Raw genomic sequence first — 27,747 nt, 5'->3', positions numbered from 1 at the left:
CTATCTACATGTCCCAAACAGAGGACTTTGATTCCATGTTCGAGCTCAAGCCCCCAATGAACCCAGTACCAGAGCCACCATTAGGAGAACCCCAGCCTATAGCAGAGTTCGAGCCATGAGAATTACTACCTGAGCCAAAACTCTGTGGCTGGTCTCTTGGCTGATTCTCTTGCCACTGATTGATACCTTGTGGACCAGGCTGATTCTGCTGACTAGCAAGCATACCCATCATCCCCCAGCTGCTCTGTACGGCTGCCGGAGCAGCAGCCATCATTGTAGGGTAAATGCTGAATGGCCCAAAGTTCATGCCACCACCATCCCCCATGTCATTAGGCTGGTTGTGCGCAAGGCCTCCATTGTTTGGCCTGTTATTAGGATATCCCCAATTCCCAAAGATGAGTCCTGGGAATCTGCCACCGCTCTCCAAAGGGCTCTTTCTATTGTGTTTAGATGCCGATACGTGAACACAGAATCCTTTGATAATCACATCTTCTCCACACAAAGACTCGGCAACCTTGGGAAAAAAATAAAGACATTCAGTCACCGAGGTGACATCTACAAATCCAATTCTAGCCCCAATGACTGGGAAAAACATTGGAATTACCGGGCTTCTAAACAACGGCACATTGGTTAACCCTTTCAGCACCGGGCCACTTTCCACCTTAAATCCCAGGCTGATTTTTGCAAATCTGACATGTGTCACTTTGTGTGGTAATAACTTTAGAACACTATTACTTATACAAGCCATTCAGAGAACGTTTTCTCGTGACACATTGTACTTCATGACAGTGGGAAATTTCAGTCGATATATTTCACCTTTATTTATAAAATTATCCCAAATTTTCAATTTTTTTTTAAAATTTACTCTTTTCTAATTTGAATTTCTCTACTTTTCAGACATCTAGTAATGCCTCATAAAATGGTTACCAATCAACATTCCCCATATGTCGGCTTTGTGTTGGCATCATTTTGTAAATGTTCCTTTTATTTTTAGGACATTAGAAGACTTTCAACAAAGTTTCCAAAACCATTTTTTAAGCACCAATTCAGTTATAAAGTGATTTTGAGGGGCTTACGTAATGGAAACCCCCCATAAATGACCCCATTTTAGAAACTACACCCCTCAAATTATTCAAAACTGATGTTACAAACTTTGTTAACCCTTGAGGTATTCCACAAGAATTAAAGGAAAATGGAGGTGAAATTTCAGAATTTCTCTTTTTTGGTAGATTTTTTATATTAATCGATTTTTGCTTGCAACACAGCAAGGGTTAACAGCAAAATAAACATTTTGGAGGCAGATTTCACAAGATTGGTTATTAGGCACCATTTTGTATTTGAAGAGACCCTGACATACCCCTACAGTGGAAACCCTCAAACAGTGACCCCATTTTGGAAACTCCACCCCTTAAAGATTATGTTACGGATGGTATTGAGCACTTTGACCCCCTAAGCGTTTTACAGAATTTGGAAACACTTTGCTGTAAAAATGAAGTTTTGTTTCTTCCAATAAAATGTTGCTTTAAGGGGGTGGAGCCTGCACCGGAGCTAGATGGCAGCTTGAAGTGCAGCTCTGCTGTATAATTAGCCTTCACAGCCTTCTCAACCCTGCTTTTTGGACCCAGAATGGTCAAAATAGGTGGCCAGAGACCCGTGGACACACAAGGGACCATCAAAGAAAAGATCCCGACAGAAGAAATGGATAAATTTCTAAAGAAAGCGGCTCAGGCACACGTTGCTAAAGAATCCAAGATGGCGCCCGGAACGCCGAGAGCAGCAGGGAGCAATGTGAAAAATGCAGCGACAGCTGAGAAGGTAAGGGAGGTTTCCCCTGGAGCTGACTCCCTGCCTATATCAAGATCATTCTTGAAAGAAGCTCTGTGTGAAGCGCTGGTCCCTCTGAAATCAGACCTCACTTCTATAAGGGAAGATATGCGGCACATTGGGAGGAGGGTGGAAGCGCTTGAAGAGTCACAAGTTGCGATCGTATCGCATCAAAATGAAGCGACCTCTGCACTGTCCCTGCACCAAAGACACCTCAACTCCCTTTACACACTCCTGGAAGATCAGGAGAACAGAGGGAGACGCAATAATCTGCGTTTTAGGGGTATACCTGAATCGGTGGGAGCAGGAGAAATACAGGAAGCTGTGGTAAATATCTGCATGCAGCTGCTGGGCCCAGATTCCTCTCATGAGATAAACATAGAGAGAGCACACAGGGCACTGCGCCCTAAACCCTTACCTACTGAACCACCAAGGGACGTGATCTGTAAATTTTTACATTACCCTGTCAAAGACGCTATCCTGACCAAAGCAAGGACTGCCCCACAAATAAGTGTGGATGATTGCCCTATTTCTATATACCAGGACTTAGCTCAAACCACATTAAAGAAAAGAAGGGCCCTAAAACCGCTGACGGAATGGTTACGTAACAACAAAGTGATGTATAAATGGCTTTTTCCGTTTGGTTTATCCTTTGTGTTCAATGGTCAAAGATTCTCCATCTCCACATTTCAAGATCTGAACAAAGCCTTCGACGTCCTACAAATTGACCATCTACACATTGAAAACTGGGACGTTATTCAAGGTAATATCTGTTCAACCAATCTCCCATCAGCGGTTCCGTGGGAAACTCCTCGTCCGGCCAAGTCTCAAAGATCAAGAAGAGGTCGTAACTCCTCCACGCCAAGACGTCTTCCCCTTAATGAAGATTGAAGACTCCTATTCCACATCTGGAAAAGACAGCTCCATTTACTGTGGACTTCCAGTACAGTTACCATTAAGTATTCTATGTGATACCTTATACCTCTAGCACCTTATATGTTTTTTGTCCTTTTAGTATAATGCCTTAGGCCCCCACCTATTCTTGTACCTAGTAGGGGTCCTTCCTATTAACCCATATGAAGGTGAAGTACATGGTCACATGATATTGTGTACTACTTCCCCCCCTTACCCTGATGTGAGCTTGAAAGCTCTAATCTCTAATTTGATGACAAACATTTGTTACTACTGTTACTACTGTTCTCATGTTTGTATTGTTCTTTTTGCTAGGATGACAGGTTATTCCAACTGCCTAAGACGCTTTTCCATAGAGAGGGGGGGCGTTTCTGGAACCCGGATGCTCCGCCGTGAAAGGATAAGTACCCTCACATTAAACTCTTATGAGATTTCACAAGACTTACATAGGTCAATCATCCCTATGAGCAATGGCTGACTTATGTGTTGCTTCGTTTAATGTTAAAGGGTTCCATGCCCCCTCTAAACGCTGCCAAATATTCTCACAAATGAAGAAAGAGAACTGCTCTGTACTGATGCTCCAGGAGACCCACTTTAAATTTAATAAATACCCCAACTTATCCAGATCTCTGTTCCCAATCTGGTTTCACTGTGGCTCTAACTCAGCAGCATCTAGAGGCGTGAGCATCGGGTTCCGGAAGGGCCTTCCCTTTTCCTATATATCGCATATTCAGGATGTAGAAGGTAGATACATATTTTTAAAAGGAACCATCGCCAACCAATACTATACCTTCGCTAACATTTACGCACCTAACGTCAATCAGGTACCTTGGATTGTAGAGGTTCTATCTCTTTTAGAATCTTATAAAGAGGGGGTAGTGCTGTTTGGAGGAGATCTAAACATTGCAATGGATCCGCTACTAGACTCGTCTTCCAAGAAGTCTGCTATTTCCTCTAAGGCTCTCAGACACCTTAAGAGTAAATTACAGCTAAGCGCTCTGTTGGATGTTTGGCGTCTACTTAACCCCGCCAGCCGAGATTATACTTTCTTTTCTCCACCCCACCACTCCTACCATCGTTTAGATTACCTGTTAATCTCTAAGGAGCATCTTGGCTTGTGTACTCGAGCACACATAGGCAACATGTTCCTCTCCGACCATGCACCCATTTTCTTGAATCTATTGGCTCCATCATTGGCTCCACGTGCCTTTAGGTGGCGGCTAAATGAGCAGCTTATCACAAATGAAGAAAACCTGAAATATGTCCAGCCATTATTAGAGGAGTTCTTCTTGCTTAATTCTCTCCCTGAAACTTCTCCTCATATTTTGTGGGATGCCCATAAGGCATATATGAGAGGTCAGTTTATTAGTCTGGGAGCGAGACTTAAAAAAAAGAGAAAAAAACAAGTTGATGCCTTGCTGTCCCAGATCCAAAGCCTAGAAACCCTTCACAAAAAGTCCCTAACACAATCCCATCTTGATGAACTCACAGACATGAGGTCTAAATTAAAAAACATCCTCAATACTTCTTCGGCGAAATATTACCTCCACACGCAATTTAAATATTACGCACATGGAGATAAGGCGTCAAAATTCATGATGCAGCGTATAAAACAGAGAAAGTCACATAACTATATACATAAGATCAAAACCACGGACATAGATGAGGTGTTTTCTACCCCAGAAATAGCAAGTCGGTTTCAAAAATTTTATTACTCATTATACAATCTAAAAGATGCGGATAAGCTGGAAAATAGTTCCCCACCTCCATCCCCGGAAAAATCTGCCGCGGCCTTTCTTAAATCCTTATCCTTACCATCTTTAACGGAAAGTCAATCCCAAATTCTCCAAGCCCCAATAACACTAGAAGAAGTCTTGTCTACAATCAAACAATTGCCAAACGGGAAGAGTCCTGGCCCCGACGGTTATCCAGCTTTATATTATCGCACCTTCCAAAACATTTTGGGCCCATATTTGCTTAACATCTTCAATAGCTCCCTGTCTGGTGTTCCGCTCTCCCAAGACATGACTAGGGCAAATATCACACTTATCCCAAAAGAAGGGAAGGACGCCTCTTTATGTGCTAACTACCGCCCTATATCCCTACTGAATATTGACTTAAAGATTTTAGCTAAAATATTAGCCTCCCGCCTGTCTAACCTTCTTCCGGCCCTAATCAAGGGAGATCAGGTGGGGTTCGTCCGTGGTAGGGAGGGTAGAGATAATACGGCTAAAGTCTTAAACGCTATATACTACGCTAAGAGGTTAGGTCGCCCTCTCGTCCTCCTTAGCACGGACGCTGAAAAGGCTTTTGATAGGGTCAGTTGGGAATATATAGGGGATGTTCTTCAAGCCTTCAACTTCCCAGACCCATATATCAAAGCTATTTTCTCACTATACTCCCACGCATCAGCTTCCATCATCATAAATGATACCTTGTCCCCACCCTTCATTATCCGGAACGGCACCAGACAGGGTTGCCCCCTCTCTCCACTAATATTTGTCTTAGTCATGGAGACATTATTACAGTCAATTAGGAGAGAACGAGGGATTGAGGGTATTAAAATTGGCCAACAGGAACACAAAGTAGCTGCATTTGCAGACGACCTATTGATATTAAACACTAACCCGAGTATAGCCTTGCCCCTGATATATAGAATTTTGGACCAGTTCAGTATCCACTCAAATTTTAAAATCAACATGAGCAAATCCCACATATTAAGCATAAATCTTCCTCCCCCTGTTAGAAACCTATTAAAATCCAGCTCCCCTTTAATTGGGACTCTCCCACTATAACATATCTTGGAGTTAAAATTGGCCCAGACCCCGCCTCATTATTTGATATGAATTACACCCCCTTACTGAAATCAATAACTGACCAATTATTATTACTGAGGAACCCCTCACTATCATGGTTTGGCAGGAAGAATATTGTAGCCTCCTTAGTCTTGCCCAGACTTACCTACCTTCAACAGGTATTGCCTGTCCCAATTCCCAAAACTTACTATGATAAAATTAAGCGTGAAATTAGCTCATTTGTCTGGGACGGGAAGAGGGCTCGACTCGCTCGCTCTGTTCTCTGCAGGCCCAAGGCTAAAGGTGGGATAGGATTACCGGATCCTGAACTTTATGGGAAAGCGATACTACTGTCAAGAGTGGTGGAATGGTTGACGTACCCTGTACACAGGCCTTGGGTCTCCATGGAACAGAATGATATGGGTTCGTGTCTCTCAGGTCTTTTAGTAGGCCAAGCTAAGTTTCCTACCTTGAATAGACCTCTTAATCCAATTGTAAAATCGACACTGTCAGTATGGAATTGGTTTCAATCCTCACAATTTGCAATCCCTCTCCCTTCTCCCTTACTACAAATAAGAGATGTAATGGCACACGCATCTCCTACCTTGAGGGACTGTTTACCTACATCGGTAAAGTATTCCACAACCCAAATTCTCTCTCTATATAGTGAAGAGGGAACACTATTAAGTAATGAGGAGATTCTCCTTCTTTTGCCTGAATGTAAACCCTTCCCTCATTTACTTACCTTTCTTCGTTCCTTTGTTATTAACAATGTTCCGTTGGAAGCCTTATTACGGCCAATAACGTGGTTTGAAAGCCTTCTAGTACATACCTCAAAACACACCAGACTGATCTCCAAACTATACAAAAAACTAATCACACCGTTAAATATGGTCAAACCGGCCTTTATAGGCCATTGGGAGAAAGATCTGGAAGTGACATTCTCCCAAGACGAGATATCACAGCTACTGGTTTTGCCCCACAAATCATCCAGATGTGTCCGAACCCAGGAAAATGGTTACAAAGTTTTGACCCGATGGTACAGGACCCCAGACATCACCTCTCTATATAGCCTGAATGGGTCGGACAGTTGCTGGAGATGCGGAGTCCAAAGGGGCTCATTCTACCATATCTGGTGGTCATGCCCAGTTGTGCAGAAGTGGTGGATTGAGATATTTAGGTTAGCCAACGATATATGTAAACTGGAGATCTCGGTATCGCCTCAATTGGCACTGCTGGGTTTCCACCCTTCCTCCTGTACTGGGACCCCCTCCCGCCTATTTTATTGCATGCTGAGCGCAGCTCGCCTCCTTATTCCGAAACTCTGGCTATCGTCAGATGTTCCTTCCATAACTCAATGGACGGAGAAACTAGATCAAATATACAGGTTTGAAGAGATCTCGGCTTGGGAGAATAGGAGGATCACCCCCTTTAGGTCCACCTGGAAGGCCTGGGCCTCCTTCAGGAAGTTTAACTAATATAGCTGACTTTTATTGTTTAGTCTTAGCATTATAATCCTATTCAGAAAACTCAAGGTGGGGTACTATATCAATTTAAGCTGGGTAGTTGGTATATAGAGAATGTGAGTCTAACCAGATATAAAGCTCATTGTGCCTCTGTATCCAAAATATGTATATTGAGTTTATTATATTGCTAACCTGTCATCCAAAAGACAAAAGATAAATTTGTATAATTTGTACAAGTTATGTTAATTTAATAGCATGTACTTTATATGTACGTTCTCAATAAAACTCTTTTAAAACTTAAAAAAAAAAAAAAAAAAAAAAAAATGTTGCTTTAGCCCCAAAATTTTTATTTTCACAAGGGGTAACAGGAGAAAAAGCATCAACTAATTTGTTACCCATTTTCTCCTGAATCGGTAACACCCCATATGTGGTGATAAACTGCTGTGGGGGCTCATGGCAGGACTCAGAACAGAAGGAGCGCCATATGGCTTTTGCAGCGCAGATTTTGATGGATTGGTTTACGGGTGCCATTGGTTTTTATTGTCTTACGTGGGGGCTCATTTTTTGCGGGATGAGGAGACCGTTTGATCGGTACCATTTTGGTCGCTTGGTATTAAACTTTGTGAGGCAAGGTGAAAAAACATGGCTGTTTTGGCATAGTTTGGTTACGCCGCAGGATACCACGGTCAGCGCTGACCGAGGCAGTGCAAGGGTTAATGCGCTGGCATCAGCATTTTCTCCGATGCTGGCTCATACAGCAGAGGTCCGACTATCAGTGACTGCCGGACCACTGCGGCTGATCGGACGGGAGCAGCTCCTGCGCCCGCACAGAGCACCGTAGCTGTATGGTGCTGGGATTTGTGACCCTGATACCAGCGCCGTACAGGTACAGTGCTGGTATCCTACGGGTTAAAGGGCTTGTCCAGGTTCAGGGCTGTAGCCGGATATAAGCTCCCCTTCACTCCATTACCATGTAGGAGTGCAGCATTTCCTTGCTCCGATGCTCCACTTGTGCAGGGCACGGTCTGTTTTACTGCCGGTGACAGATCAGGCTTCACATCAGTATGCTAGGCAGAGACTTCCACCTAGCAGTGAGCCTGGTGACGTCACCAACACAAATGGGTAGTGTATAGCACTGTTCTGGGCATCAGTGGTACTGCCTCTAAAACCCCCCAGAACAGCTATCTACACGGCCCATTTGTGCCAGTGACATCACCGGGTTCCCTGCTAGGCACAAGTCTCTGCCTAGCATACTGATGTGAAGCTCGGTACGTCACCAGCTGACAACAAGCTACACGATGCAAGGAAAGGGAAGCTTCTATCAGGTTCAGCTTTGAACGCAGCCACTCCTTTAATGACTTGTATTAGGAATGTAAGTGAGTGCTCTCATCTGGGGATTAAGGGCATAAACTCTTGGGCCCACTACTATCTTGAGAACGGGGCCCTACCTTACCCTGATAGGAGGCTGTGCACGCATGGATCTCCATTCACTTCTATGGAAGTTTCAAAAATAGCCAAGCATGGGTCCCCTTTTCAAGATTGTTGTGCTGGTCCCACTTCTGAGACCTGCCTCCATCAGACATTTAGGACATACCAGTGGATGTGCCACAAGTATAGATGGGACAACCCCTTTAAATCCAGACAGCCACATGCCAAAAAGGGGAAAGCTAAGCCAACTGGTGGTCCGTCATATCCACAATTGTCAGTGTGAGCACTTTTCAGAACCTACCCAATGCTGAGGCAAGAACTGGATCCATTAGTATTTTCTCCATAGATGTGCTATGGAAGGTCTGATCTGTGGAAGCCAGAGCTATATTGCCCACATACAGGGGGATATGTTTATGTGCTTATATAATAGGAAATGATACAATCCTCTAATATGCATGTATATAAAATTCTGCATACATACCTCTCATATCAGACAGCTGACCCTATATGAAGAAGAATGGTACAGCCCATGTATCAGTCCTGTGTAATGTATCCATGGCCGTCATGCCACACCCTTCACCATACAATGTATGACATTACTGACGCCATGTTTAGTCCTAACCAGCCCTCCTACGGATGCATTTTACAGGACTACAATGGACTGTGACAAAGGCCCGGATATAAAAAGGTCCATGAACAGAATTTGAAATAGATGTATATTAGTAAATTGCTCCATAAAACCGGAATATCTGGTTAAGAGGAAGTGAGCGCTTGCACTCAGCCCCCCAGACATCACTGCTTAGTTCTGCAGAAGATTTCATCTACTTAAAGGGAGTGCCCCAAGTCTTCCACAACCCTGACTCTGCATTCACTCTCCATGGGAGCCTCTGAAGTCTTAAAGGGAGTGCCCCAAGTCTTCCACAGCCCTGACTCTGCATTCACTCTCCATGGGAGCCTCTGAAGACTTAAAGGGAGTGCCCCAAGTCTTCCACAGCCCTGACTCTGCATTCACTCTCTCCATGGGGGCCTCTGAAGACTTAAAGGGAGTGCCCCAAGTCCTCCACAGCCCTGACTCTGCATTCACTCTCCATGGGAGCCTCTGAAGACTTAAAGGGAGTGCCCCAAGTCTTCCACAGCCCTGACTCTGCATTCACTCTCCATGGAAGCCTCTGAAGACTTAAAGGGAGTGCCCCAAGTCTTCCACAGCCCTGACTCTGCATTCACTCTCCATGGGAGCCTCTGAAGACTTAAAGGGAGTGCCCCAAGTCTTCCACAGCCCTGACTCTGCATTCACTCTCCATGGGAGCCTCTAAAGTCTTAAAGGGAGTGCCCCAAGTCTTCCACAACCCTGACTCTGCATTCACTCTCCATGGGAGTCTCTGAAGTCTTAAAGGGAGTGCCCCAAGTCTTCCACAGCCCTGACTCTGCATTCACTCTCCATGGGAGCCTCTGAAGACTTAAAGGGAGTGCCCCAAGTCTTCCACAGCCCTGACTCTGCATTCACTCTCCATGGGAGCCTCTGAAGACTTAAAGGGAGTGCCCCAAGTCTTCCACAGCCCTGACTCTGCATTCACTCTCCATGGGAGCCTCTGAAGACTTAAAGGGAGTGCCCCAAGTCTTCCACAGCCCTGACTCTGCATTCACTCTCTCCATGGGAGCCTCTGAAGACTTAAAGGGAGTGCCCCAAGTCTTCCACAGCCCTGATTCTGCATTCACTCTCCATGGGAGCCTCTGAAGACTTAAAGGGAGTGCCCCAAGTCTTCCACAGCCCTGACTCTGCATTCACTCTCCATGGGAGCCTCTGAAGACTTAAAGGAAGTGCCCCAAGTCTTCCACAGCCCTGACTCTGCATTCACTCTCCATGGGAGCCTCTGAAGACTACAGCAGGATGGGCAGGGTGTACGTGGGAAACTGGACCCCCACCAATCAGGTACTTCGTTATCCCTTATCCTGTGGGCAGGGGACAGCTTGAAAACTTGGCACAACCCCTTTAAAATGTATGAATGAACACGTTAAAAACTATTTACTCATGCAGAACAGATGACAGATACAATATATACCTGAGCTTCCACTTACCTGCTCATCGGCAAAGGTCACAAAGGCAAACGCTCTAAATGGCTTTGGGACAAACACATCCACAACCTCCCCGTACTGCGTGAAGAAATGGCGAAGCTCCTCCGCTGTCATATCCTCAGTGCACCGGCCAACATATACCATCCGGCTGCGTACAGGTTCATCCGTGCTTTGCTGTAGAGAAGCCACAATGAGTGAGAGGCCTAGAAGTATGCATCCCAACGTTGTGACGAATAGTAATAAAGTGACATGGCAGCGTCACGTAAATAGGCACAGCAGAGCTTTTACCATTTCCAGAGAACCCTCATTATACAGCTTATAAGAGAATGCATAAAAAAAATGCAATTGCTGTCAGACCGCTCAGGCAAGATGGCTGCCTCCACAGTGCGGGTCGGAAGATAGAAGGAACAAAGTCTGCCATGAAACTAGATTAGAACCAAAGGACTTGTGTGTCACTGTCTGGTTTTAACGGGCAGTAAAGACTTCAGTGACATATCCCTTTAAAGAGGACCTTTCCTGGGTGTGTAGTAATTGAGATAAATATCTGTGCTGCCACCCTGCCTGGTTTTTAAAATAGTGCTCCTGCGCCCCGTTTTGGCCCCCCACAAATTCTGCGCTCAGTATGCTAATACGGAGCAATGAGGAGGAGACAGAGTCTCTCTGTGGACGTCTCCTTCTCCCTGGCGGTAGAGCTGTCCAATCGCAGCGCAGAGCGTCACAGCCAGGGAGAAGGAGACGCCCAGAGAGAAAGACTCCGCCTCCTCCTCATTGCTCCGTATTGGAATACTGAGCGCGGAATTTGCGGGGGGCCATAACGAGGCACAGGAGTGCTATTTTAAAAAAAACGATATATCGCCAAAGCAATCGTATCCCGATAATCAACGATTGTGATATGGCGAGTTGGCCAACCCAAAAATGCTGTGATAACCTACAATGATACCCGGCCGCCCGCGATGCCGCACAGCGCGGTCGGCGGTTGTATCAACAGAGGGAGGAGGGGCTGGGGGCCGGCATCTGGATTAGGAATGACAGTGGGGACCGGTGCAGTCCGTGTATCCTAATGTACCGGCCCTGCTCACTGTTGTATAATCTTATCTAACCTGCATTGCTAAGATATAATAATCATGTGTAATCCAGCTGTATTACTTACAACTAGGTTCTGTAGAAGGGAGGAGGCAGGACGGGAGGACGCCGCCTGCTTCATTCATAAAGTGGGCGGCGCAGGTGCATGACGTAGTGAGTGACGCGTCGCCCGCCCGTCCTCCCGGCCTGCCTCCTCCCTCCTCCGGAACCTAGTTGTAAGTAATACAGCTGGATTACACATGATTATTATATCTTAACAATGCAGGTAAGATAAGATTATACAACAGTGAGCAGGGCCGGTGCATTAGAATACAGGGACTGCACCGGTCCCCACTGTCATTCCTAATCCAGATGCCGGCCCCCAGCCCCTGTATTCAGGGTCATTCACACTGCAGGGACACTGTTATGGGGGGGGGGGGATCTGTGGATGGCACAAAGCATAAGATGCTATAACAGTGTCATCCACAGATCCCCCCATAACAGTGCCAGCCAGAGATCCCCTCCATAGCAGTGTCATCCGCAGATCCCCCCCATAGCAGTGTCATCCACAGATGCCCCATCACAGTGCCATCCAGAGATCCCCAAAACAGTGCCATCCACAGATCCCCCATAACAGTGCCATCCACAGATCCCCCATAACAGTGCCATCCACAGATCCCCCATAACAGTGTCACCCACAGATCTCCTCCATAACAGTGCTATCCACAGATCCCCCCATAACAGTGTCATCCACAGATCCACCCATAACAGTGCTATCCAGAGATCCCCCATAACAGTGCCATCCACAGATCCCCCGTAATAGTATCATCCACAGATCCCCCATAATAGTGTCATCCACAGATCCCCCATATTAGTGTCATCCACAGATCCCCCATATTAGTGTCACCCACAGATCTCCTCCATAACAGTGCCATCCACAGATCCCCCCATAACAGTGTCATCCACAGATCCCCCCATAACAGTGCCATCCACAGATCCCCCATAACAGTGCCATCCACAGATCCCCCATAACAGTGCCATCCACAGATCCCCCATAATAGTGTCATCCACAGATCCCCCATAACAGTGCTATCCACAGACCCCCCATAACAGTGCCATCCACAGATCCCCCATAACAGTGCCATCCATAGATCCCCCATAACAGTGTCATCCACAGATCTCCTCCATAACAGTGTCATCCACAGATCTCCTCCATAACAGTGACATCCACAGATCCCCCATAACAGTGTCATTCACAGATCTCCTCGTAGACAGTGTCATTCAGAGATCCCCCATAACAATGCCATCCAGAGATCCCCATAACAGTGCCATCCACAGATTCCCCCCTAACAGTGCCATCTAGAGATCCCCATAACAGTGCCATCCACAGACCCCCCCCCATAATAGTGTCATCCACAAATCTCCTCCATAACAGTGCCATCCACAGATCCCCCATAACAGAGTAAACCACAGATCCCCCCATAACAGTGCAATCCAGAGATCCCCCATAATAGTTTCTTTTTTTTTTAACTCGTTTTATTGAAAAAAGAGTAACAAGGCACATACATGGCATAGACATATGCATATCGCAAAATCACATGCAGTAGGTTACAGCAAGAATAATGCAGACATACCGGAGTAGTCTACAGTACAGTACAATAAATAAAGAGTATACAGTCATACAGATGTCGTTATTTCCTTCACGAGCACAGTGTGGACGATCAAGCATATGGGAGAGCACTTAGAGGCGCTATACCCCGCTCAGGGGTTGTCTGACCTTACAGAATTGGGTGAAACGGTTAAAGAAGAATCGCACCATAAACCCCAAACTTTCTGAAATTTGTCAGGGCACTTCCTATTCACATAAAGTACTTTTTCGTACGGGACGATCTGATTCACTAGCCTTTTCCAAATACCCACAGTAGGAAGATCCTCCGCCATCCACTTAAGGGCAATCACTTTGCGGGCCATAAACAGGGATTCACTGAGTAATATTTTATTGTAGTGCGACCACCCGTCATTGTCAAATATACCCAGCAGACATACCTTGGGACATAGCGGAATCGGGCCCATACCCAATGACGACAAAACCCTAAGGATATCCTGCCAGTATAATCTGATATGGGAGCATTCCCACATCATGTGCCAGAAGTCCGCGTTAGTCTGTAAGCATCTAAGGCAGTTAGGCTGAGGCATCCTCCCCATCTTATGCAGCCTGGTAGGAGTCAGATAACTACGGTGCAACATATATAACTGTATCAATCTGTTGTTAACCGAGGGTGACACAGAGGTGACAGCCTCCAACGCCTCCGTCCAATCCTCTGCAGTAAGAAGAGGAATATTACCCCTCCACCTGGCTTCGGCTAGAATGGGTTGCGAGGACATTCGCAACCCCAGCAGATAAGTATAAAGGGCTGAAATCAAACCCCTAGGTCCTTGTGATTTAACTACACCGATTAAGGGATATGAAGAGATGGCCCTGCTCGGATCCCTAAACTGCACCTGCAGGGCGTGCCTGATCTGCAAGTATCTAAAAAATTGGGTACGCTCCAGGCCAAATTTCTCCTGAATTTGGGAAAAGGAACAGAGAACACCATTCTTATACAAGTCACGCAGCGCATGTATCCCTAAAGATGCCCAGACCTGAGTTCCCTCAATAGACTGTAGATGGGGAAGCAACGGATTATCCCACAGGGGTATATCATCTGCCCAGTCCTGATAACGCCTCAACTTGGAGTCTTTCCAAACTTGATGTGCCAGCTTGTGAATCTGCAATAGTTTCCCCGATAACGACCCTGCCCCTTCTAACACTGGCCATAAACTGGACAACCCCAAGTACTGCTGCAAGTAATATTCCATATTCACAAGAGGCTGCCCATTAACCCAACCGGCTAGAAATTTCAATTGACCCGCTAAGAAGTACAAGTGAAAATCCGGGAGAGCAGCGCCTCCCGACAACCTGGACCGCTGTAACGTGTGTAAGGCTAATTTATGTCTGGCCTTGCCCCAGATAAACTGCACCATTAAGGAGTGAAGCCTGTCAAAAAAATTCCTAGATATTGGAGTGCAGGCATGTTCCAATAAATATAACCCCTTGGGTAATAGGACCATCTTTATCAAGTTAATCCGTCCCATAATAGATATAGGCAACATTTTCCAGACTGCAAACTTGCTAGAAAACACAGATTCCAAAGGGGCAATATTTCTGGCATACGACTCCCTCGGCTCCTTGGTAATGAAGATCCCCAAATATTTAAAATGATCTACAATCTTCAGATTATGATAATCATTGGGCCAGTCTGCGCTCCATAAAGGCATGAGCGCCGACTTGGTCCAATTGATATGCAAACCCGAATACCGCCCAAACGTCTCTATAATACTGATCGCCCGCGGCAAAGACACCTCCAACCTGCTGATGAACAATATGAGATCGTCTGCGTATAGGCCCACTCTGTCCTCCCTCCCCCCAAGCTCTACACCCTCATATATTTGATCCCGTCGAATGCGAAGAGCCAGATGTTCAATGGCTATTGCAAACAGGAGAGGGGAAAGAGGGCAACCCTGCCTCGTTCCCCTTTGTAAATCAAAATAAGCTGAGGTGGTACCATTCACCAAGACATTGGCTCTGGGACTTTTATACAATACACAAATCCACTGCAGAAACCCAGGACCGAAGCCAAACTTCTCCATTACCTTCATCAGATAGGGCCATTCTAGCGAATCGAATGCCTTCGCGGTATCGAGTGAAGCCAAGGCCCACTGCCTGCCACCCTGAGTACCAATTTGGGCTACGACCTGAGTCCTACGTATATTGCTAGAGGTCGAGCGTCCAGGTATAAACCCAGTCTGATCACTATGTATTATGCTGGCTATCATCTTGTTCAACCTATTGGCGAAGATCTTTGTCAGAATCTTATAGTCAAGGTTCAGCAAAGATATCGGCCGATAGGAGGCACATTCCACTGGAACTTTATCCGGCTTCAAAAGCACTACTATAGTCGCTTCATACAAAGAATCAGGTAGCCTACCCAACCTCCACGCCTCTTGGAACATCACCTTAAGTTGAGGCCCAAGTATATCTACATATTTAGCATAAATCTCTAATGGCAGGCCTTCAGGGCCAGGGGCCTTCCCATTTGCCAGGTCTTCTATAGCTTCCCGTATCTCCTCGACAGTTATGTCCTCCTCTAACACCTGGCTATGCTCCACTGATAAAGTCAGATGGTCTATCTCAGCTAAATAAGCTTCCAATTCTACCTCCGAGTGCTCCGCTCGTGACCTGTATAGATCGCGATAAAAGTCGGCAAAACTCGCTAGGATATCCGGCACGGAGTCCCTCACCTCGCCATCCGTGGCCTTAATACGCAGAACCGGCGGGGCTGCCGAATTCCTATGGACAATCTGCGCTAATACTCTCCCAGCCCTATCCCCCACCTCGAAAGCCTGCTGTTTATAAAAGAACATCTTCCGACTACTCTTTTCATGCAAGTATACCATATACATCCTGCCCTTCTACAACCAATCCTGCCTGTTTCCCTCAGAGGGATCCGCAGCAAATCTCGCTTCAGCCTCCCTGACACATGTGTTAAAGGAGTCCTCCTTCTCCCTGGTCTCCCTCTTGATATAAGATATAGAAGATTTAAGACATCCCCTAAGGTATGCTTTAAGGGTATCCCACAATAATAACGGATTCGTTTCCACATCCTGCACCTCTAGAAACACTCGCAACTGATCAGGAATCCTGTCCTGATCCTTCAGGAGCGTGAGCCAGAAAGGGTGAATTCTCAGTTTCGTTCCAGACCTCCTCTCCCGTGAATCATTCAGCCTAACTAGTAATGGTGCATGATCCGAGACGCTCCTGGGACCATAAGAAATATCCGACAATCCCAGGCACACCTCAGGGGAACCAAACACGTAGTCTATCCTAGACATTGCACCGGCGGAAGGAGTGAAACAGGAATACTCTATGGAGTCCGGATGTTTCTCCCTCCACAGGTCCAACCATCCCATCTCCGCAATCCAAGACGCCAATAAACTCGGCGCACCAGATGGCGGGGAAGCCGGATTAGCATGAAAACGGTCCAACCGCAGGTCCATAACCATGTTCAAATCCCCCATACACAGCAGCCCAGCATGCGGATACTGAGCTACAAAAATAGCCGCGGTCTGCAGAAGTGACATGTTAGCAGGTGGGGGGCAATAGATGTTTAAAATCACAAACGGCATATTATTCACATGCGCATGGACAAAAATATACCTGCCCTCTGCATCAGACTCAACTGCATGCGGCTCCCACCTAATAGAACGGTTAACAAGCAGGGACACTCCTCTTGAATGGGAAGTACCAAAAGAGTGACTGGCCCATTGGACCCAGGGTTTCTGTAATCTAGCTGCCGTTTCAGCCGTGAGGTGGGTCTCTTGTAAGCCAAGCAAATGTGGGTTATATCTACGGACATGTGCAAACACGGACATCCTCTTACCCGGAGCTCCCAGACCCCTCACATTCCACGACATCAACATAAAGGCAGCCATTTCTCCTGTGTCATCCGGCTACAAACAAGGCTGTCTACCCTCCAGGGACCTCTGTGCACACTCCCCCCCATTATGCTACACACATATATCCTGCCACCTACTAGCAATGTCATACCATACAGTGCCCATACACAATAAAACAACATAAATGTGAACCAACCATGCCTTAAACTAGCATTGAAAAACAGCGTATAATGCCAAAAGACAGGTAATATCTCCTGTGTGGCTACATATTCAGGGACCAGCATGTCACGAGGTGGAAAACAGAACATGCCGGTATCTGACCAACTCCCTTAGCACGATATAGGTCGTGCTTGCAGCTATCATCATATGCATATAAACAGTGAAACAGCATAACTCACGCCGATATCGTAATGTCAGCCCTGTGCCTCGTTCGGGCAGCTAAGCACCACCTGTATGTACAGAATACGTCCCGGCCGACCCTTAAGGTCCCTTGGGTACAACAAAGGTAGGTTGCTGAAGTGCTGCTTTGCTTCATGGCGGCGGCGGTGATCTTCGCCTCTTCCTTGCGACCCAGTCATCCGCCTCCTTGGGATCCGTAAAAAAGACTGATCTGTCGCCATCCACCACCCGCAGCCTGGCGGGGTATGCCATAGAATATGGTAAGTTCATGTCCCGAAGTCTCCTTTTCACAGCAACGAAGGTCGCCCTCCTCTTCTGCAGGTCAGCGGAAAAATCAGGAAACAAAGACACCTTGGCATTCTCGTGCATGACGGTCTGCTTTTTCCTGGCGTGGGTAAGGATCAAATCCCGGTCTTTCCAATTCAGCATGCGGGCCAGGAGCGGTCTAGGCGGGGCTCCCGGAGGCGGCGGACGCGCCGGTACCCTGTGGGCCCTCTCAACTGCATACGCCATAGAAAACGCCGCCTCAGGAAAGGTCGATTTAAACCAGGCCTCCAGAAATGCCGCAGGATCCTGCCCCTCCGTCCTCTCAGGCAGGCCCAGAATGCGCACGTTGTTCCGCCTGGCCCTGTTCTCCAGGTCGTCGCACTTTTGCTGCCATAAGGAGACTGAACCCTCCAGGGCTTGGATCTTGGCAGGTAGCGGGCGTGTGAGGTCCTCCAGCTCGGAGATTCTATCCTCCGTCCCCCTCACTCTGTCCCTCAGTTGCTGGACATCATGCCTGAGGAGGCCCACATCCACGCGCACCTCCTCTATCTTAGTTGTGAGGGAGGTCTGGCACACCAATATCGCGGCCATTAGCTGGTCATGCGCCTCTTTTGGGGTAAGTTCCACCGCCTCTGGCTCGTCCGCAGCCGCCTGCAATGCCGCCTGACCTCGGGTGTGCTGAGATCGGGGCGTGCCACTCGCCGCTGCGCCATGTTGGGTCTCCTGGCGCGCGAATTCTTTCAGCCGGTCCGCCGCGGCTTGCGCTTTGCTGGGGCCCATCACGGACTGTAAGAAGGATCCAAGCTGTCGTCTGCCGATTCAGATGAAATACAAAGCTGCTCTAGCACTCAGGATGGTTCAGGATGATATACGGGAGCCGGAGCTCAGATCATGTGCGACCGCTCATGTCGGCTGTTAGCCACGCCCCCCCATAATAGTTTCATGCACAGACCCCCATAACAGTGCCATCCACAGATCCCCCATAATAGTATCATCCACAGATCCCCCATAATAGTGTCATCCACAGATCCCCCATAACAGTGCCATCCACAGATCCCCCATAATAGTATCATCCACAGATCCCCCATAATAGTGTCATCCACAGATCCCCCATAATAGTGTCATTCACAGATCCCCCATAATAGTGTCATCCACAGATCCCCATAACAGTGCCATCCACAGATCCCCCATAACAGTATCATCCACAGATCCCCCATAATAGTGTCATCCACAGATCCCCCACAATAGTGTCATCCACAGATCCCCCATAACAGTGTTATCCACAGATCCCCCATAATAGTGTCATCCACAGATCCCCCATAATAGTATCATCCACAGATCCCCCATAATAGTGTCATCCACAGATCCCCCATAATAGTGTCATCCACAGATCCCCCATAACAGTGTTATCCACAGATCCCCCATAATAGTGTCATCCACAGATCCCCCATAATAGTGTCATCCACAGATCCCCCATAACAGTGCCATCCACAGATCCCCTATAACAGTGTCATCCACAGATCCCCCATAATAGTGCCATCCACAGATCCCCCATAACAGTGCCATCCACAGATCCCCCATAATAGTGTCATCCACAGATCCCCCATAACAGTGTCATCCACAGACCAATATTAGTTCAAAACCCACCAAAAGCACACCTTTTTCAAAATATAATTTTTCTTATTTTCCTACTCAAAAACCTAGGTGCGTCTAATGGGCAGGTGCGTCTTATAGGGTGATAAATCCGGTATATTCCCTTATATTGCTGCTGCTGACTATGGTGTTCTGTAAAACGTTCCTGTTTGTTCGGTGTTTGGAATGATCACATGTTCTTCTCTCTGTTCTATCGGATTTCTCCGTTCTGTGCAGCGCTAGTAAGAAATGGGAAGTTCTGTATTTCGCACTTTTGCAGTAATGAAATATGTTATTCCCTTTAGTAAGAGATGTTTTAGTGTGTAAAGCGCTGTGCGTTTCAGTTCTGGAGTTGGGCATAACTGCATTTCAGCATTACCAGTAATGTGTGTGTGATTGTACCTAGAAAATCCAAGCAAATAGACCTCTAGCGCAATTCCCTTAAACTATCGCATATCGTTATCGCAATTTCTAGGGCCCTAATCGCAATCGCACAAAATTCCCATTTCGTGCAGCCCTAGTCAGATATTTATCTCAGTTACTACAAACCCAGGAAAGGTCCTCGTTACAAGATAGCCGCTTTCTACAGATCCGATCCAAAGCCCATTTACATCAATCTTCCCATAAGAACCGCTACAGCCATCAAATGCATAATGCCATACACGTCCCGCATTATGTTCCAGGGATTGTATAGAGTGGGCTGCAATGCCGAGCCCACCCCATATGCAGACGTGACGGCTATATAATAAAGCAGGCACCTGGCCACATTGAGCCCCACGGTACAGCTGTAGTTCTCAAGGAGCCCCACAGGTGGCAGCGCTCCATAACAAATATAGCAGATCTCCCGAACCCTGCAGAGCAAGGAACAGGCGATCTGAAGATCACAGAGTATTTTACACTAAAGTTATCCCTCTTTCCCCATAATGAATTCGCCTTTCACATTCACGTTTTGGCTTCTGTCTGCGAGATCCAAAACGGATCAGTTTGCATTCTAATGTATTCTGAATGGAAAAGGATCCGCTCAGAATGCATCAGTTCAGTCTCCGTTCCGCTCTGGAGGCCGCCTGCAGCGTCTTGTGTCCGTCTGATGGACTGAGCCAAATGTCCTGGCACACAATGTAAGTCAATGGGACGGATCCGTTTTCACTGACACAATCGGGCACAATAGAAAACGGATCCGTCCTCCATTGACTTACATTGTGTGCCAGGACGGATCCGTTTTCACTGACACAGTCTGGCACAATGGAAAACGGATCCGTCCTCCATTCACTTACATTGTGTGCCAGGACGGATCCGTTTTCACTGACACAGTCTGGCACAATAGAAAACGGATCCGTCCTCCATTGACTTACATTGTGTGCCAGGACGGATCCGTTTTCACTGACACAGTCTGGCACAATAGAAAACGGATCCGTCCTCCATTGACTTACATTGTGTGCCAGGACGGATCCGTTTTCACTGACACAATCGGGCACAATAGAAAACGGATCCGTCCTCCATTGACTTACATTGTGTGCCAGGACGGATCCGTTTTCACTGACACAGTCTGGCACAATAGAAAACGGATCCGTCCTCCATTGACTTACATTGTGTGCCAGGACGGATCCGTTTTCACTGACACAGTTGGGCACAATAGAAAACGGATCCGTCCTCCATTGACTTACATTGTGTGCCAGGACGGATCCGTTTTCACTGACACAGTCTGACACAATAGAAAACGGATCCGTCCTCCATTGACTTACATTGTGTGCCAGGACGGATCCGTTTTCACTGACACAGTCTGGCACAATAGAAAACGGATCCGTCCTCCATTCACTTACATTGTGTGCCAGGACGGATCCGTTTTCACTGACACAGTCTGGCACAATAGGAAACGGATCCGTCCTCCATTGACTTACATTGTGTGCCAGGACGGATCCGTTTTCACTGACACAGTCTGGCACAATAGAAAACGGATCCCTCCTCCAGTGACTTACATTGTGCGCCAGGACGGATCCGTTTTCACTGACACAATCGGGCACAATAGAAAACGGATCCGTCCTCCATTGACTTACATTGTGTGCCAGGACGGATCCGTTTTCACTGACACAGTCTGGCACAATAGAAAACGGATCCGTCCTCCATTGACTTACATTGTGTGCCAGGACGGATCCGTTTTCACTGACACAATCGGGCACAATAGAAAACGGATCCGTCCTCCATTCACTTACATTGTGTGCCAGGACAGATCCGTTTTCACTGACACAATCGGGCACAATAGAAAACGGATCCGTCCTCCATTGACTTACATTGTGTGCCAGGACGGATCCGTTTTCACTGACACAATCGGGCACAATAGAAAACGGATCCGTCCTCCATTGACTTACATTGTGTGCCAGGACGGATCCGTTTTCACTGACACAGTCTGGCACAATAGAAAACGGATCCGTCCTCCATTGACTTACATTGTGTGCCAGGACGGATCCGTTTTCACTGACACAGTCTGGCACAATAGAAAACGGATCCGTCCTCCATTGACTTACATTGTGTGCCAGGACGGATCCGTTTTCACTGACACAATCGGGCACAATAGAAAACGGATCCGTCCTCCATTGACTTACATTGTGTGCCAGGACGGATCCGTTTTCACTGACACAATCTGGCACAATAGAAAACGGATCCGTCCTCCAGTGACTTACATTGTGTGCCAGGACGGATCCGTTTTCACTGACACAATCTGGCACAATAGAAAACGGATACGTCCTCCAGTGACTTACATTGTGTGCCAGGACGGATCCGTTTTCACTGACACAGTCTGGCACAATAGAAAACGGATCCGTCCTCCATTGACCTACATTGTGCGCCAGGACGGATCCGTTTTCACTGACACAATCTGGCACAATAGAAAACGGATCCGTCCTCCATTGACTTACATTGTGTGCCAGGACGGATCCGTTTTCACTGACCCAATCTGGCACAATAGAAAACGGATCCGTCCTCCATTGACCTACATTGTGCGCCAGGACGGATCCGTTTTCACTGACACAATCTGGCACAATAGAAAACGGATCCGTCCTCCATTAACTTACATTGTGTGCCAGGACGGATCCGTTTTCACTGACACAGTCTGGCACAATAGAAAACGGATCCGTCCTCCATTGACTTACATTGTGCGCCAGGACGGATCCGTTTTCACTGACACAGTCTGGCACAATAGAAAACGGATCCGTCCTCCATTGACTTACATTGTGTGCCAGGACGGATCCGTTTTCACTGACACAATCGGGCACAATAGAAAACGGATCCGTCCTCCAGTGACTTACATTGTGTGCAAGGACGGATCCGTTTTCACTGACAGTCTGGCACAATAGAAAACGGATCCGTCCTCCATTGACTTACATTGTGTGCCAGGACGGATCCGTTTTCACTGACAGTCTGGCACAATAGAAAACGGATCCGTCCTCCATTGACTTACATTGTGTGCCAGGACGGTTCCGTTTTCACTGACACAGTCTGGCACAATAGAAAACGGATCCGTCCTCCATTGACTTACATTGTGTGCCAGGACGGATCCGTTTTCACTGACACAGTCTGGCACAATAGAAAACGGATCCGTCCCCAGTGACTTACATTGTGTGCCAGGACGGATCCGTTTTCACTGACACAATCGAGCACAATAGAAAACGGATCCGTCCTCCATTGACTTACATTGTGCGCCAGGACGGATCCGTTTTCACTGACACAATCTGGCACAATAGAAAACGGATCCGTCCTCCATTGACTTACATTGTGTGCCAGGACGGATCCGTTTTCACTGACACAATCGGGCACAATAGAAAACGGATCCGTCCTCCAGTGACTTACACTGTGTGCCAGGACGGATCCGTTTTCACTGACACAATCTGGCACAATAGAAAACGGATCCGTCCTCCATTGACTTACATTGTGTGCCAGGACGGATCCGTTTTCACTGACACAATCGGGCACAATAGAAAACGGATCCGTCCTCCATTGACTTACATTGTGTGCCAGGACGGATCCGTTTTCACTGACACAGTCTGGCACAATAGAAAACGGATCCGTCCTCCATTGACTTACATTGTGTGCCAGGACGGATCCGTTATCACTGACACAATCGGGCACAATAGAAAACGGATCCGTCCTCCATTGACTTACATTGTGTGCCAGGACGGATCCGTTTTCACTGACACAATCTGGCACAATAGAAAACGGATCCGTCCTCCATTGACTTACATTGTGCGCCAGGACGGATCCGTTTTCACTGACACAATCTGGCACAATAGAAAACGGATCCGTCCTCCATTCACTTACATTGTGTGCCAGGACGGATCCGTTTTCACTGACACAATCTGGCACAATAGAAAACGGATCCGTCCTCCATTGACTTACATTGTGTGCCAGGACGGATCCGTTTTCACTGACACAATCGGGCACAATAGAAAACGGATCCGTCCTCCATTGACTTACATTGTGCGCCAGGACGGATCCGTTTTCACTGACACAATCGGGCACAATAGGAAACGGATCCGTCCTCCATTGACTTACATTGTGTGCCAGGACGGATCCGTTTTCACTGACACAGTCTGGCACAATAGAAAACGGATCCGTCCTCCATTGACTTACATTGTGTGCCAGGACGGATCCGTTTTCACTGACACAGTCTGGCACAATAGGAAACGGATCCGTCCTCCATTGACTTACATTGTGTGCCAGGACGGATCCGTTTTCACTGACACAGTCTGGCACAATAGAAAACGGATCCGTCCTCCATTGACTTACATTGTGTGCCAGGACGGATCCGTTTTCACTGACACAATCTGGCACAATAGAAAACGGATCCGTCCTCCATTGACTTACATTGTGTGCCAGGACGGATCCGTTTTCACTGACACAATCTGGCACAATAGAAAACGGATCCGTCCTCCATTGACTTACATTGTGTGCCAGGACGGATCCGTTTTCACTGACACAGTCTGGCACAATAGGAAACGGATCCGTCCTCCATTGACTTACATTGTGTGCCAGGACGGATCCGTTTTCACTGACACAATCTGGCACAATAGAAAACGGATCCGTCCTCCATTGACTTTCAATGGTGTTCAAGACGGATCCATCTTGGCCATGTTAAAGTAATATAAATGGATCCGTTCTGAACGGATGCAGACGGTTGTATTATCTGAATGGAACCGTCCATGATGGATCCGCACAAAACGCGAGTGTGAAAGTCGCCTTATATGCATAGCCACGCATCAAAATACAGATGCATTTATCCCACACTGAACACAAAAGAGAAATCCCAGACAGCCGATTTGCCGTTTTTCCTCAGTCCACCTTGCACAAACACGGCCTGGTCGGTGACTAGCGGTGTGACTGACAGCTGCAGGTCGTGCATCCCAAACTCACAGCAGCCTAGGATCACTGCTGCGAGTTCAGCTCACATGACCTGTAGTCAGGAAAGGCCATGGTCACAGGACACACGCAGCCACGTGGCGTGTTACCGCGGGGCAGCATTGCACTTTTTACACTGCAGGTTGTGTTAGTTTTTGGGGCATATACAGTGGGATGCGAAAGTTTGGGCAACGTTGTTAATGGTCATGATTTTCCTGTATAAATCGCTGGTTGTTACGATGTCAGGTAAATCTATCATATCGGAGACGCACACAGTGATATCTGAGAAGGGAAATGAAGTTTATTGGATTTACAGAAAGTGCTATAATTGTTTAAACACAATGAGGCAGGTGCATAAATTTGGGCACCACAAAAAAGAAATGAAATCAATATTTAGTAGATCCTCCTTTTGCAGAAATCACAGCCTCTAAACGCTTCCTGCAGGTTCCAATGAGAGTCTGGATTCCGGCTGAAGGTATTTTGGACCATTCCTCTTTACAAAACATCTTTAGTTCATTCAGGTTTGATGGCTTTCGAGCATGGACAGCTCTCTGTAAGTCACACCACAGATTTCCCATGATATTCAGGTCTGGGGACTGAGGTGGCCATTCCAGAACGTTGTACTTGTTCCTCTGCATAAATGCCTTAGTGGATTTTGAGCAGTGTTTAGGGTCGTTGTCTTGTTGTAGATCCAGCCCCGGCTCAGCTTCAGCTTTGTCACTGATTCCTAGACATTGGTCGCCAGAATCTGCTGATACTGAGTGGAATCCATGCGTCCCTCAACTTTGACAAGATTCCCAGTCCCTGCACCGGCCACACAGCCCACAGCATGATGGAACCACCACCATATGTTACTGTAGGTAGCAGGTGTTTTTCTTGGAATGCTGTGTTCTTTTTCCTCCATGCAGAACGCCCCTTGTTATGGCCAAATAACTCAATTTTAGTTTCATCAGTCCACAGCACCTTATTCCAAAATGGAGCTGGCTTGTCCAAATGTGCTTTAGTCCACCTCAAGCGGCAGTTTTTATGCTGTGAGAAAAGGCTTCCTCTGCATCACTCTCGCATACAGCATCATCTTCTGTAAAGTGCGCCCAATGGTTGAACGATGCACAGTGACTCCATCTGCAGCAAGAGGATGTTGTAGGTCTTTGGTGCTGGTCTGTGGGTTGACTCTGACTGTTCTCACCATTCGTCTCTTCTGTCTAGCCGAGGTTTTTCTTGGTCGGCCACTTCGAGCCTTAACTTGAGCTGAGCCTGTGGTCTTCCATTTCCTCAATATGTTCCTGACTGTGGAGACAGACGGCGGAAATCTCTGAGACAGCTTTCTGTGTCCTTCCCCTAAACCATGATGGTGGACAATCTGTGTCTTCAGGTCATTTGAGAGTTGTTTTGAGACCCCCATGTTGCTACTCTTCAGAGAAAATTAAAAGAGGAGGAAAACTTACAATTGACCCCCTTAAATACTCTTTCTCATAATTGGATTCACCTGTGTATGTAGGTCAGGGGTCACTGAGCTTACCAAGCCAATTTGAGTTCCAATAATTAGTTCTAAAGGTTTTGGAATCAATAAAATGACAACAACAGAGACCACGTGTAGCACCGGCCTGATTGTGTGTAAACAGAGACCACATGTAGCACCGGCCGGATTGTGTGTAAACAGTTATAGCACTTACTGTAAATCCAATAAACTTCATTTCACTTCTCAGATATCACTGTGTGTGTCTCCGATATGATAGATTTAACTGACATTTTTTATCGTAACAACCAATGATTTATACAGGAAAATCATGATGATTAACAAGGTTGCCCAAACTTTCGCATCCCACTGTATAATGTCCTAGTGGAGAAGGGTCTTCACTACCGACCACTTCATCATAACAGATGTGAACACATACACCAAAGTCTGAACATGGCTTTACCGTGAAATTAGCCAGCCTACAACGGCACCATCTTCCATCTATCTTGTGACGCAGGGACATCACCTTCACTTGGGTTTCATATTCCGTAAACCTTATGAAGCCAAAACCTCTGGAACTGCCGGTGTGGGCATCTTTTTTAACCTGGCAAAACATTGAGAAAAAGCGTTAAGTGGCAAGAACCATGAAACCACAGCAGGCACTGGGGGACTTTAGCAACATCAATACCTGGGCCATAATGAGTTCCCCGTAGGTGCTGAAGTAGTCCTTTAGATCCTGCATTGTTGTTTCCCATGATAAGTTAAGCACAATGAGATCAGAGGTTTTTGGCGCAGCTCGCTTGGTTTTTACAGCAGAAGATGCATCAGTTTCTGCAACATAAAAAATAAAATGTAAAATGAATTAGAAACCTTCCTTAAAACTAGAGGGAGCGGCGGCTGCTGCAGAGCCCAACCGGGAGACTGCTAGGACTGCCTCTCACCGCACAGGGCAGGGGGTCGGGAAGTCTCCAGGTTAGAATCCAACTCAGGACTAAATGTCCTCCCCACAATTGCATAGGTTTCCTCCCACAGTCCAAAGACTCTCTAATAAGGAACTTATACTAGGAATCGTTTTACAAAGCACAACATCCTTGTAAGTAGAGGTAATGTCCCCCCATGCCCCTCTGCTTCCTCTCACACGTCCACCTGGTCAATACACATCAGACAGCCCCTGTAATAGGACAGCACGTAAGGGGTATGCTGCACAGTGGCATTTTCAGGTCAGCTGTAAAGTCGTACGGGCTTCTGTTGGAACACCTCACAAGATAGTTCCACTATGGCTCCACACAAATGAAAACTTCTCCTCACCTTTTGGGTACTTCACAAAATAGACCCGATTTCCCCAGCCATTTTCTGGAGCGTAGAGAATGCCTTCTACCAGGCGGACGCCGCGGATACAACGATTCATCGGAATCCTGTATCGGAGGCCGCAAGCACCAGGAAACTGGGCAGTTACGGTGGACAGCAGGACGGTGCCATCATCCTCGGATGGAATTTCCATTAGCTCCCCTTTCTCATCCTCGGCCACGTGGATATATTCCAGTTCCAT

The 27,747-nt window shown here is 47.0% G+C and overlaps 1 protein-coding gene across 1 annotated transcript; it reads right to left on the bottom strand.

Moving 5' to 3' along the window:
* On the bottom strand, positions 1–27,747 carry LOC122940432 (TAR DNA-binding protein 43-like). Its single transcript, XM_044297109.1, has 5 exons — positions 27,474–27,747; positions 26,887–27,029; positions 26,662–26,802; positions 10,502–10,672; positions 1–514 (listed from the first exon to the last, which is right to left on the bottom strand). Exons 1-5 carry the CDS (start codon positions 27,745–27,747, stop codon positions 5–7), a joined length of 1,239 nt encoding a protein of 412 aa, XP_044153044.1. The 3' UTR covers positions 1–4.

Source organism: Bufo gargarizans, chromosome 6 (genome assembly GCF_014858855.1).
Source record: "Bufo gargarizans isolate SCDJY-AF-19 chromosome 6, ASM1485885v1, whole genome shotgun sequence".
Classification (NCBI taxonomy): Eukaryota; Metazoa; Chordata; class Amphibia; order Anura; family Bufonidae; genus Bufo; species Bufo gargarizans.
This window is presented reverse-complemented; position numbering and strand designations above follow the sequence as displayed.

Excerpts from the sequence above, each read along its gene's own strand:
- LOC122940432 (XM_044297109.1), bottom strand. The coding sequence starts at position 27,747 with ATGGAACTGGAATATATCCACGTGGCCGAGGATGAGAAAGGGGAGCTA. Across the intron at positions 27,030-27,473 it reads TTCATTTGTGTGGAGCCATA|AAACTGATGCATCTTCTGCT; the intron begins GTGGAACTATCT and ends TTTATGTTGCAG. Across the intron at positions 10,673-26,661 it reads GTAGGCTGGCTAATTTCACG|CAAAGCACGGATGAACCTGT; the intron begins GTAAAGCCATGT and ends GCTTCTCTACAG.